Source organism: Hemicordylus capensis, chromosome 1, assembly GCF_027244095.1.
Source record: "Hemicordylus capensis ecotype Gifberg chromosome 1, rHemCap1.1.pri, whole genome shotgun sequence".
Taxonomy (NCBI): Eukaryota; Metazoa; Chordata; class Lepidosauria; order Squamata; family Cordylidae; genus Hemicordylus; species Hemicordylus capensis.
This window is the reverse complement of record NC_069657.1, coordinates 162,593,149-162,604,292: the sequence shown is the minus strand read 5'-3', so window position 1 is coordinate 162,604,292 and position 11,144 is coordinate 162,593,149. Positions and strand designations below refer to the sequence as shown.

Here is an 11,144-nt window from a genome sequence, read left to right as displayed (position 1 = left end):
AACTGCAGCTCTTGAAAACACTATGAGTACCAAGAGCCCCTGCAGGAGAAAGCCATGTTTTGAAAAAACAAAACTAGTTCCTACTGGATCCTTTTTCAGGGGACAGAGAAGGCACTGCTGCTCCCTCTCACCACCTGGCCACCACAGCTCTTGCCACCTGCCCTGTAAGTAATGAGGCTGGGGGCAGGTATTCCAAAGAGGTGGTGTTGGTGGGAAAGTTTGGAGGTTCAATCTGTAAACCTTGAAATGGCTCCATAATAACCAACTCCCTCCAATTTGGGTGGTTGGGGGGAAAGCAGATAATTTTAGAGCCACTTTAAGGTAAGTGGTTGAGCGGGGCAGGGTTGGACTTCTCTGCCAGCAATACTGTGTTAAAAAGTGCTGGAATGGATCAACCAACAGATCATGAAGCAGAGAATCCTTCTCTAACTAGGGTGGTGGTTGTTAATCAGTTTTCTGGTTAGACTTGCTTAGAATTAGACTTTCAAAATCTTGCTTGGGGGGCTCATAAGAACATAGGAATAGCCCTGCTGGATCAGGCCCAAGGCCCATCTAGTCCAGCATCCTATTTCACACAGTGGCCCACCACTGTGTACCTTTTTGAGTCAAAGGCCCACCACTTTGACTTTTTGAGTCAAAGACTCAAAAGAGGCTATTGCTGACCATTGCTTTCAGTAGGACTTACAGTGGAATTTACATATTCCACCATGTGTCCTTAAAGCCTTCTTCTTCCTTACTTCCCCTGTTCTCACCACCGACCTTCCCCCACCCCCTTTCCCCTGAAGGGATTTGAGACCCATGTTTCTGTTAGGGGTAATATAGCAGAGTATTTCGGGAGCTAACTCATGCCCATTACAGCAGAAGCTAACAGAGTCTCAGGGGCTTAAATAATCTACTTTATGCAGAAGTCCATGATGATAGGAAAGACCTATATCTAACAGCTGGCTATGTGTTGGTCAGAGAGAGACCTATAGAAGCATGGTGCTCAGATAGCGAGCTAGAAGCATTCTGGGGAGAAGGAGAAGGAGAAGGAGAAGGAGGAGATCACTCCCAGGAAATTCCTGAGTACATTCTATCCATAGAGGGGCCATAAAGGCAGAGATAAACAGGAAAGAGAAGGAGACCCTATCTATCGCTATTCCCAATGCCCCTAGTGGTCATCAGAGTTACTGGTGCAAAAGGTCAATGCCATCTGCATCTGGATCTCCAACAGTTTCTCTGGCAAACATAGGTCTGAAATGGGCTTGTGGGGGAAACAGCTTCAGAAGTAATGTCCATCTGTTACATTAGTACATTAATTGATACTAGCTTAACCCATGCAGAGCATCTGCGTGCTAGTATTTGATTGCTCCCCTCACCCCTACCACAGCCCCCCTCACCACAGAGATCTCTCCACCCTCACCGGAGCTATACTTCTGCTGCTCCTCCTCCTCCATCTGGTTGCTTACACACACACAGTGACCCTCTTGGTCACTCCTCCATCCCTTTACTCCACCCCCTCCCCACTCTTGGTTGCAGCTGCAGGTGCCTATTGGCCAAGCTGCAGCCTCCTATCCCCAGACACCTCCTCCTTCACCCGAGCCCCTCCCCACAGAAGCAACAGCAGCAGCAGACTGGGCCCTTCCTCACTGCCACCACTGCCATAGCCGCTCATTCCCCTCAGGCCGCCCCAAACAGCAGCAGTGGTTGACTGGGCCCTTCCTTGCTGCCAATAGGTGACGCAATGGCCGCTCGTTCTCCTCAGGCCACTGACAGGCTTGGGCCCGTCCCTCTCTCCTTCTCTCTTCCCCTCCCTTCTTTTTCTCTCTTTCTCTCTCCTCCACTCACTCTTCCTCTCTGTCTTTCTTCCTCTCCCCGCCCTCTCTCCCTTCCTAAGTTAACAGATCTTCTTCATCTTGTTTCCTCATCTAAATCACACAATGGCAGCCTCCTTCTCCTGAAGGGGCTCTTTCCTACCTCACGACCCCTCTCTTCGCAGACCCCTGTCCACTATCCTTTTATATATAGACTAGTATTTTTAAGCCCGTTATAATAACGGGCGCTAGCCTTTTTACCCGCCTTTATGTGTTTTTCATCTTTTTTTTCTTTGTGTGTGTGTGTGTGTTTGTTTGTCTCTCCTGTCCCACCCTCCCTCCTGCCCCACACTCTGGCCTCTCTTCCTCCCCCTCTCACCCCGCTCGCACCCTCCCCTTCCTGTCAGCCTCCTGCCCCAGTCCCTCCTGACACCCCACTCCCTCTTGCCCTTCCCTTCCCCCTCCCCCTGCCTAACTCCCTCTTGCCCTTCCCCCTCATTCCCTTTCCCCTCCTCCTGCCCCACTCCCTCTTGCCCTCCCCCTCCCCCTGACCCACTCCCTCTTGCCCCACTCCCTCTTGTCCTCCCCCCTGACCCACTCCCTCTTGCCCCACTCCCTCTTGCCCCACTCCCTCTTGCCCTTCCTCCTCCCCCCTGCCCCACTCCCTCTTGCCCCTCCACCCTGACCCACTCCCTCTTGGCCCTCCCTCTTCCCCCCTGCCCTACTCCCTCTTGCCCTCCCCCCTCCCCCACTCCCTCTTGCCCTCCTCCCTGCCCCATTCCCTCTTGCCCTCCTCCTCCCCCCTGACCCACTCCCTCTTGGCCCACTCCCTCTTGCCCTCCTCCCTGCCCCAGTCCCTCTTGCCCTCCGCCCTCCAACCCTCCCTCTTGCCCTCCCCCTTCCCCCTCTCCCCTGCCCAGAAGAGTCTTGCGCTCCCCCCTGGCAACTTTACTCACTGTTTTGAATGCGACGGAGAAAGAAGCTCGCAAGCAGAGCTCATTTCTCGGCCAAGCCTCTTCCCGGACTGTTGCATTGGGCGTAAAGGACGCCCAGCGGCAGTCTGGGCAGTGTCTTTGCCAAGAGAGGAGCTCTTTTCGTGAGCTCCTTTTTCCTCGGTCATCGGGGTTGGTTCTTCTTTGGGTAAGGAGGTCTTGGGCAGCTGGGTGGGCAGTTGGTGGCAGCGGCCGCGGAGGCATTTTCCTGGGCCATGTTGGCCCTTGTTCATGTGTGGGGGAGCAGGGAAGGCGGGAGCGGGCTCCTGGGAGGGCGGTTGGCGGCGGCGGCCGTGGAGGCATTTTCCTGGGCCAGGTTGGCCCTTGTTCATGTGGGGGGGGTGCGGGGATGTCGGGCTCTAGTGCGGGTAAGTCGGGCCCCAAAGTTCCCCCCGCCCAGCTTTAGTGGCAACGCCAGGCCTCGGCGGCAGCTCCGCCACCACCTCGGCCGGCTTCCCCCGCCGCCTCTTTCCCCTCCGCCTCTTTCCTATCTTCGTGGCGGCCGCTTCTGGCCCCGCCGTTTCCCTCGCCGCCTCTTCCCGGCTTCTTCTGAGCGGCCGCTTCTGGCCGCCCAACATGGCCGCCGGGTGCTGGCGGTCGTGCCTCCCTTGGCGTGTTCTGGGCATGCGCTCTGCGAGAACCGCCGAGGAAGGCACAAACACACGCTTGGTGTCCGTCCATGGACGGACACCAAGCGTTTTATTAGAGAGGATTCCTCTCCTCTACAATCATGAAATCTTCCGACCAGTAACAGTTGCATTCCAACTGTCCTTAACCATCACAAGCTCCTCTTCCCTATCTGCATATGGAATCCCCACTGCCCAATCACCACAGTGTTTCTGCTTGCGAACTCTTGTGAGAGCTGCCACGCACAGGATTAGCCATTGGTAAGCCTTAGAGAATTATATATAGAGATAGCACTGCCGATAACTGGTGCCCCTGTTTTCAGGTGGATACAAACTATTCAAGTCCCAGATCCCAAATAACATGAAGTGACAATTAAGATCTATTATGATTATTATTAATTAAAAAATATATTTATATACCATTTTCCAACAAAACATTCTCAAAGCGGTTTATATAGCAAAAGGAATGAGAAGATGGTCCCCTTTGTCAAAGGGGCTAGCACTCTAAAAAGAAACACAGCAATAGCCACTGGAGGGATGCTGTGCTGGGGTTCGATAGGGACATTTGCTCTCCTCCTGCTAAATATGAGAGCCACCACTTTAACAGGTGCTCCTTTCCCAAGTTATCAGGAGTTTCTTCTGAACATTTCTAAAAATAGTACAGCTTTGTTTCATAGTAATAAATAGTTGTTCCACCATCTGAGACCTTTACCCTGTGGATAAATCAGTTGGACTTTAACACCAGGAAATAACTTGATTAAGAAGCAACATATTGCTTATAGTTCACATATGTTCTTGTTTTAGATACAAGGATGGCAATGATGATCAAGGCATTGTGCGTACAGGGCAGGCCATTTATATGGCCCTCCCAGCACTTTTATTTTTATAATAAAATAAAGGTGAGCCAAGAAAAGCATTTATTATATCTGAGTATATTATATTGGAGTATTATATATGGGAGTTTTTTCATACTGTATGCTATACACACTCTTACAGGTCTGCATCTTAAAAATTACATCTTTTAAATGCTGCCCACTACTGGGGATGTGCACGGAACCACGGCGGGGAGGCTCAAAGGTGGCAGGCGTGCTGCTTTAAGAGCGGGGGAGGGTGTACTCCCCCCCCACCGGCATCCATTTTTTTAAAAGCCCATTGGTGCAGCAGCGTACCTCCCTGCCGCCCCGTTGTCCCTGTTTTCCAGATATGACCAGAAGTCTCTGACGCGCCTGCGTTCGACATGTGTGCACCTGTGCTGGTGTGTGCAGGCACATCAGAGACTTCCAGTCATATCTGGAAAAAAAGAGCGGCAGGGAGGTACGCTGCTGGCCCAATGAGCTTTTTAAAAAACAGACGCCGGCGGGGGGGGGAGCGGCGGGGGGGGTAAGTGTACCCTCCCCCACTCTTAAAGCTAGACACCCCCTGCTGTCGAACCGGCAGAACCGCCAGTTCTTTGAACCGATTCGGAGGCCCATAGAGGCCTCCCATAAAGGCCAGTTCCGTGCATATCCCTGCCCACTACAATTGATGCCCTTCCTGCAACAGACCAGTCCATTGTTCATCATTGCCTGCAGTGTGTCATTTGGATAGCAAGGATGGCTTTGTTAATCCTGAAGGTGGATTACATAGGACTTCATGCTCTTGCTGCAGCTATGGCAGCAGTGTTTTCTTTTCTTCTCATTGTGGGAGGTTTCACATTCTTGGATGGACAAACTTTGAAAAAATAAAAAAAAGAGAATGATATGACACTGAACATCTCTGCATCGAAATTCCCTTCTGAGAGAAAAGGGAAAGCTCTCTGAGTAGCAACAAAAGACCCATATTTAAAGTAAAATTCCACCATTTTAATTCACGTCAGCACATTGTATGTATGTATGTATGTGTGTATGTATTTAATATACCATCTGACTCCAAAGGCTCTAGGCAGTTCACAAAAATGATTCAAAGTTAGAACTTCAAGGGCTCACCTGTAACAGACAAAAAATGAAACTAGTCACATTGATAGTTATGCTTAGAAATATCAAATAAAACACGCCAGATATAACAGGCCCATCCTGTAGTTCAGAAGTCAAACTACATGTGACACTAAATGTGTCATATTTCCATTTCCCCCTTTTAAGCCTACTTTCCTTAAGGAAAGTAAGTTTATGAGATCAGCCAGTGCTGTGTGTCTGTGTCTGTGTCCCTATCAACTTCGCAATGCCTGACCGATTGGACCAGATTTGGTACAGTTGTAGTGACACATAGGGACACCTCAATGCAGGGGCGTAACTAGGTTGGAGTGGGCCCTGAGACAAGATTCTTAAATGCCCCCCCCCAACTGAGAATTTTTTTAATAATAATAATAATAATAATTTGATTTCTATACCACCCTTCCAAAAATGGCTCAGGGCGGTTTACAAAGAGAAATAACAAACAAATAAGATGGCTCCCTGTCCCCAAAGGGCTCACATTCTAAAAAGAAACTTAAGACACACACCAGCAACAGTCACTGGAAGTACTGTGCTGGGGGTGAATAGGGCCAGTTACTCTCCCCCTGCTAAATAAAGAGAATCACCACGGTAAAAGGTGCCTCTTTGCCCAGTTAGCAGGGGACTTTTATTCTCACATTTGAGAATAATTTGCCTTTAGGTGGCAATCGAAGAACATCTAGGCAAATTCTTCCAGCAGAATCAATATTGGGATGTTAAAGACAGCCTGGTGGCTAGTAGGAACCAAAGTCTTCAGCAGTAGCAGGCTTGTTGTGAACTCCTTTCTTAGGGCAAGACTTATTTCTTACACTTCAGAAGTTACCAGAACACTTTCATTCCATAGGGCTTTTGAGATAGGTAAATGCTACTAATAGGGCAGGAAGGGAAAGATTATCCCCCACTTGACTGTGATGTGTAGTTTTATTTCACATTTTGTAAACCTCAATACAGGAGGACCAGTTTACTTAAATAGCACATATTTAACAAAGAAAGCTTCATTTTGACACACAAGTACCATCTTGCAGGCATCTCAGAACAGCAACAAGAAAAGCAGCCAAAATAGTTTTTAACCATCTTACATCACGCTGAATTAGATCAACAGAAGGTAAACATTGAAGACCTCTCAATGATCATAATACTCTTTTAAAAACCTTTCATAGCAATAGATCAAGAGGCCGAATCAAGCATGGAAAGGGAGAGACTCTCCCCATTGACAAGTTAAAGTGAGATTTTTAATTAGTCTTTGGAACTGTGATTTCTACGTAGTGGAGTTCCTTCGCACTAATTACACCGAACTTGAAAAGATTGCGATGACTACAAATGTACCCCTGGGTTTGAGCCTCCAAGGAGAGGGAGAGATTAGCGATTCCGTCTTTTATAGACAGTGAACCAGAGATCCTTTGAACGCCAAGGAGGACGCCTCTCCCTCTCAAACCGGCCGCTGCGGTCCCGGCCTCGACACACCCTTCCCTGCAGCACCGGCAATAAAAGGAGCAAGGCACAAAGCAAGGTAACTTACTAGGCGATAGCCGCGAAAGCAGCACCGACTGCAGGAAACAAGGAGAAGCAGGGGCCACTCTGCTCTTTGCACAAGCCGCAAAACGGCAGCTGCGCCCCTCCACCCCACCACCTTCACAGGCCAAGGAGCTTCCCCGAGACCCATGCTCATGGGAAGCCCCCTCTACCTTTTCCAGCCGCTCCAACCGAGCCTGAGCTTCAGTCCCACCCCTTTCGCGTTGCTATAGGATGGTGACCTGTAACTCTGATTGCCATTGGGTGAGATCGGGTTCGGGTGCGCCAGATAGGGAGAGCCGTAGCGATTGCTTACAGCTTCTCCTTGGTAACGCGCGAAAGATCGGGTGGGGGAGAGCCTCTGAGGGGCCCCCCCAAGGCGGGGGGCCCCGAGACTACGGCCTCCCCCTGCCTAATTGTAGTTACGCCCCTGCCTCAATGGCATAGTTTGTGATGATGTCATCCATCCTAATTCAAGATGGTGGACGCTTGAACATTTGAGGCAGAAGTGGGAACCAATTTGGACCAAATTTAGCACAGCTATAGTGACACATGGGAACATTTCAATGGCATAGTTTGTGATGATGTCATCCACCCCAATTCAAGATTGCAGATGTGTGAACATTTGAGCTGGAAGTGAGCTAACCTGTTACCTACTTACACAATTTGGACCACATTTGGTACAGCTGTAGTGACACATAGGGACACCTCAATGGCATCGTTTGTGATGATGTCATCCACCCCAGTACAAGATGGTGGATATGTGAATGTTTGGGCTAAGTCAAAACGTTTTTTGACCGTTTGGGAACGCTCTTGAGAAGACAAGGCTCAGAGGCAGCAAACTTTTGATTTCTCTCCTAAAGAAGACAGCAAGCAAGCAAATATATGAACAAATAAATCAACAAGATAACAAGTGGTGAAAGACAAGCTACGTTTGTTAGCGCTAATCTTGAAAGACAAATTTAGGCTGCTAGGTCGCATATTGAAATCCAGGACCCTCAGGGTAGTGTTCTCTGAACTGCTACCTGTTCCACGCACAGGGCCAGGGAATCAGGCTGAGAGGTCTCAATGCGTGGATGAGAGAGTAGTGCTGGAAGGAGGGTTTAGATTTGTTAGGCACTAGGATACATTTTGGGGTAAGCAAAAATAGATAGATTTTCTCCAGGATGAGAAAAGAAATAGATAGATTCTCTCCAGGATGAGCAGTCTTCAACTTGACCAGCAGGTTTCAAAAAGCCTTGGAGGGTTTTGAAGTTGGTGCAGTGTGTGACTCTGCCAATGCCCTGGTGGGAACCTGGAATAGGGAACTCACCAGGGCAGTAGACATGATTGCTCCTAAGCGTCCCTCCCAACCTGCTCCAAACATGGCCCCTTGGTATATCGAGGAGCTGTGAGGGCTGAAGTGGCTGGGTAGGCAACTGGAATGCAAGTGGAGGAGAATTTGGCTTGAATTTGACAGGATGCAGAATAGGACCCATTTGAAGGCTTATGCAGTAGTGGTGCGTGCAGCAAAAAACGAATTTTGGTCAGCATGCATAGCATCTGCAGGTTCGCGTTCAGCAGAGCTATCCCGGGTTGTAAGGAGTTTAATTTCTGCTCCTTCTGCTTCAAATCAGTCCCCAGAAACGTTCTGCTGTGATGCTTTTAATGGGCTCTTTGTGGACAAAAATCTCCTGTATTTGGGCTGACTTGGACTCCACAATTTCTGCAGGGTTTATGAAGGAGGTGTTCTGCAATCCCTCTTGCAGTATTAGGTTGGATCAGTTTCAAACTGTGACTCCTGAGGATGTGGACAAGCTGCTTGGGGCAGTGTGGCCTACCACTTATTTTCTGGATCCATGCCCGACATGGCTGCTTCTGTCTAGCAGGGAGATTGTTGGAGGTGTTCCAGTTAATATCATAAATGTATCGCTGAGGGAGGGGAGGGTGCCTCCATGTTTGAAGGAGTCAATGGATAGACCATTTCTTAAGAAGCCTTCCCTTGACCCCCTAATGATGGATAATTATAGGCCAATCTCCAATCTCCCTTGGTTGGGCAAGGCGATTGAGAGGGTGGTGGCCGACCAGCTCCGGGTGGTGTCGGAGGAAACTTATTATCTAGACCCATTTCACACTGGCTTTAGAGCTGGCTATTGGGTTGACACAGCCTTGGTCGGCCTGATGGCTGACCTCTACCAGGGAATCAACAGAGGGAGTATGAATCTGTTGGTTCTTTTGGATCATTTGATACCATCAACTATGCTATCCTTCTGGATCGCCTGGGGGAGTTGGGAATAGGGGGCACTGCTTTGCAGTGGTTCCACTCCTATCTCTCGGGAAGATTCCAGATGGTGGAGCTTGGTTACAGTTGTTCCTCAAAGCAGAAGCTGTTATATAGAGTCCCTCAGGGCTCCATTCTGTCACCAATGCTTTTTAATATCGACATGAAACCGCTGGGTGAGGTCACCAGGGGATTTGTTGCTGGGTATTATCAGTATGCTGATGACACCCAAATCTCCTTCTCCTTCTCATCTGCTTCATCAGGAAATGGCATTCATTCCCTAAATGCCTGCCTACAGGCAGTAATGGGCTGGATAAGGGATAGCAAATTGAAACTGAATCCAAGCAAGATCTTAGAGGGTTCAGAATCTGAGGGACGAGTTAGATCTTCCTGTGCTGGATGGGGTTACACTCCCCCAGAACAAGCAGGTACAGAGCTTGGGAGTATTCCTGGACCCAGGCCTCACCCTGGAATCTCAAGTGGAGGCTATGGCCCGGAGTGCTTTCAATCAGCTTCGCCTGATTCGACAGCTGCATCCATTCCTTGAAGAGGACAACCTCAAAAAAGTGGTGCATCAGCTGGCAACCTCCAGGCTTGACTATTACTATGTGCTCTATGCGCTCTATGTGGGGCTGCCTTTGTATGTAGTTCGGAAGCTTCAGTTAGTTCAAAATGCACCAGCACACAGATTGGCCTCTGCGGCAACTCGGAGGGACAATATTTTGCCTGTTTTAAAACAGTTGCACTGGCTGCCAATATGTTTCTGGGCAAAATACAAAGTGCTAGTTATTACCTTTAAAGCCCTGAATGGCTTAGGTCCAGGTTACCTTAGAGAGTGACTTCTTCTGCATGATCCCCACCTCACGTTTAGGTCATCCGAGGAGTTCTGTCTCCAGTTACCACCGGTATGTCTGGTGGTGACTCAGAGGCAGGCCTTCTCTGTAGCTGCTCCTGGGCTGTGGAATACACTCCCTGCAGAAATCCATAATCTGAATTCATTTTTGGCCTTCAGGAGAGCCCTCAAAGCCTATCTGTTTGGCCTGGCCTTCTGGGGCATTTAAATTGTTGTAAATGTTTTTAATCTGCTTTAACCTGGTTTTCCAGGGTTTTTAAACTGTGTTGAATGTTTAAATTGTTAATTGTTTTATGGTGTTTTATAGTCTCTGTTTTTAACTTTTAATTGATTTTAATTGTTTTGTTTTAATCGCCCTGAGCCATTTTTGGAAGGGAGGTATAGGAATTGAATGAATAAATAATTAATAAATTAAATAAACCAAGATGATCAGGGGCCTGGAGCACCTTCCTTATGAGGCAAGGCTACAACATCTTTTTAGTTTGGAAAAGAGGAGACTACGGGGAGATATGATAGAGGTATATAAACTTATGCATGGAGTAGAGAGAAATTTCCCCCCTCTCTCACAACATTATAACCAGGGGTTATTCCATGAAACTGAAGGCCAGGAATGTTAGGGCCAACAAAAGGAAGTACTTTTTTGCACAGTGCATAATTAATCTCTTGAATTCCCTGCCATGGGATGTGGTGATGGCCACTAGCTTAGATGGTTTTAAAAGGGGCTTAGACAAATTCATGGAGGACAGGTCTGTGAATGATTACTCGTCTGATGGCTATGGGCCACCTCCTAGGGATGTGCACGGAATTGGTTTGGCTGGTTCTGTTCAAATCCAAATTGGATTCAAACCCACCCAGCCTGCTCTGGGTCTGGGTCTGGCCAAACTGGGTCCAGTCCAGTTCAACCATTGAACTGGGCCAAACTGGTTCGGTGGATATACTTATAAAGGAAAATCCAAGAAGGGAAGGTTCATTGAATCTCCTTACTGTGCAGAACAGGTTTGCCTGAACAGGGCCTGGTTCTGTTTGGTATGCGATTGAAAATTGAAACCGGCCCTAGTTCGAGGCATCCCAGTTCTGCATGAACCGTTCGTTCAAACCCCTGCCACCTCCAACCCCAGAGGCAAGATGAAGACCTAAAGAC

At 48.6% G+C, this 11,144-nt stretch overlaps 1 protein-coding gene across 1 annotated transcript in view; it reads left to right on the top strand.

The window, feature by feature from the left end:
• Window positions 1-3,134: 3,134 nt before the first annotated feature.
• MUC13 (mucin 13, cell surface associated) overlaps window positions 3,135-11,144 on the top strand; it is a 53,849-nt gene continuing 45,839 nt past the window's right edge. Inside the window, exon 1 of the mRNA XM_053261494.1 lies at window positions 3,135-3,153. Coding sequence (XP_053117469.1) covers window positions 3,135-3,153 — 19 coding nt within the window. The remainder of the gene's footprint in view (window positions 3,154-11,144) is intronic.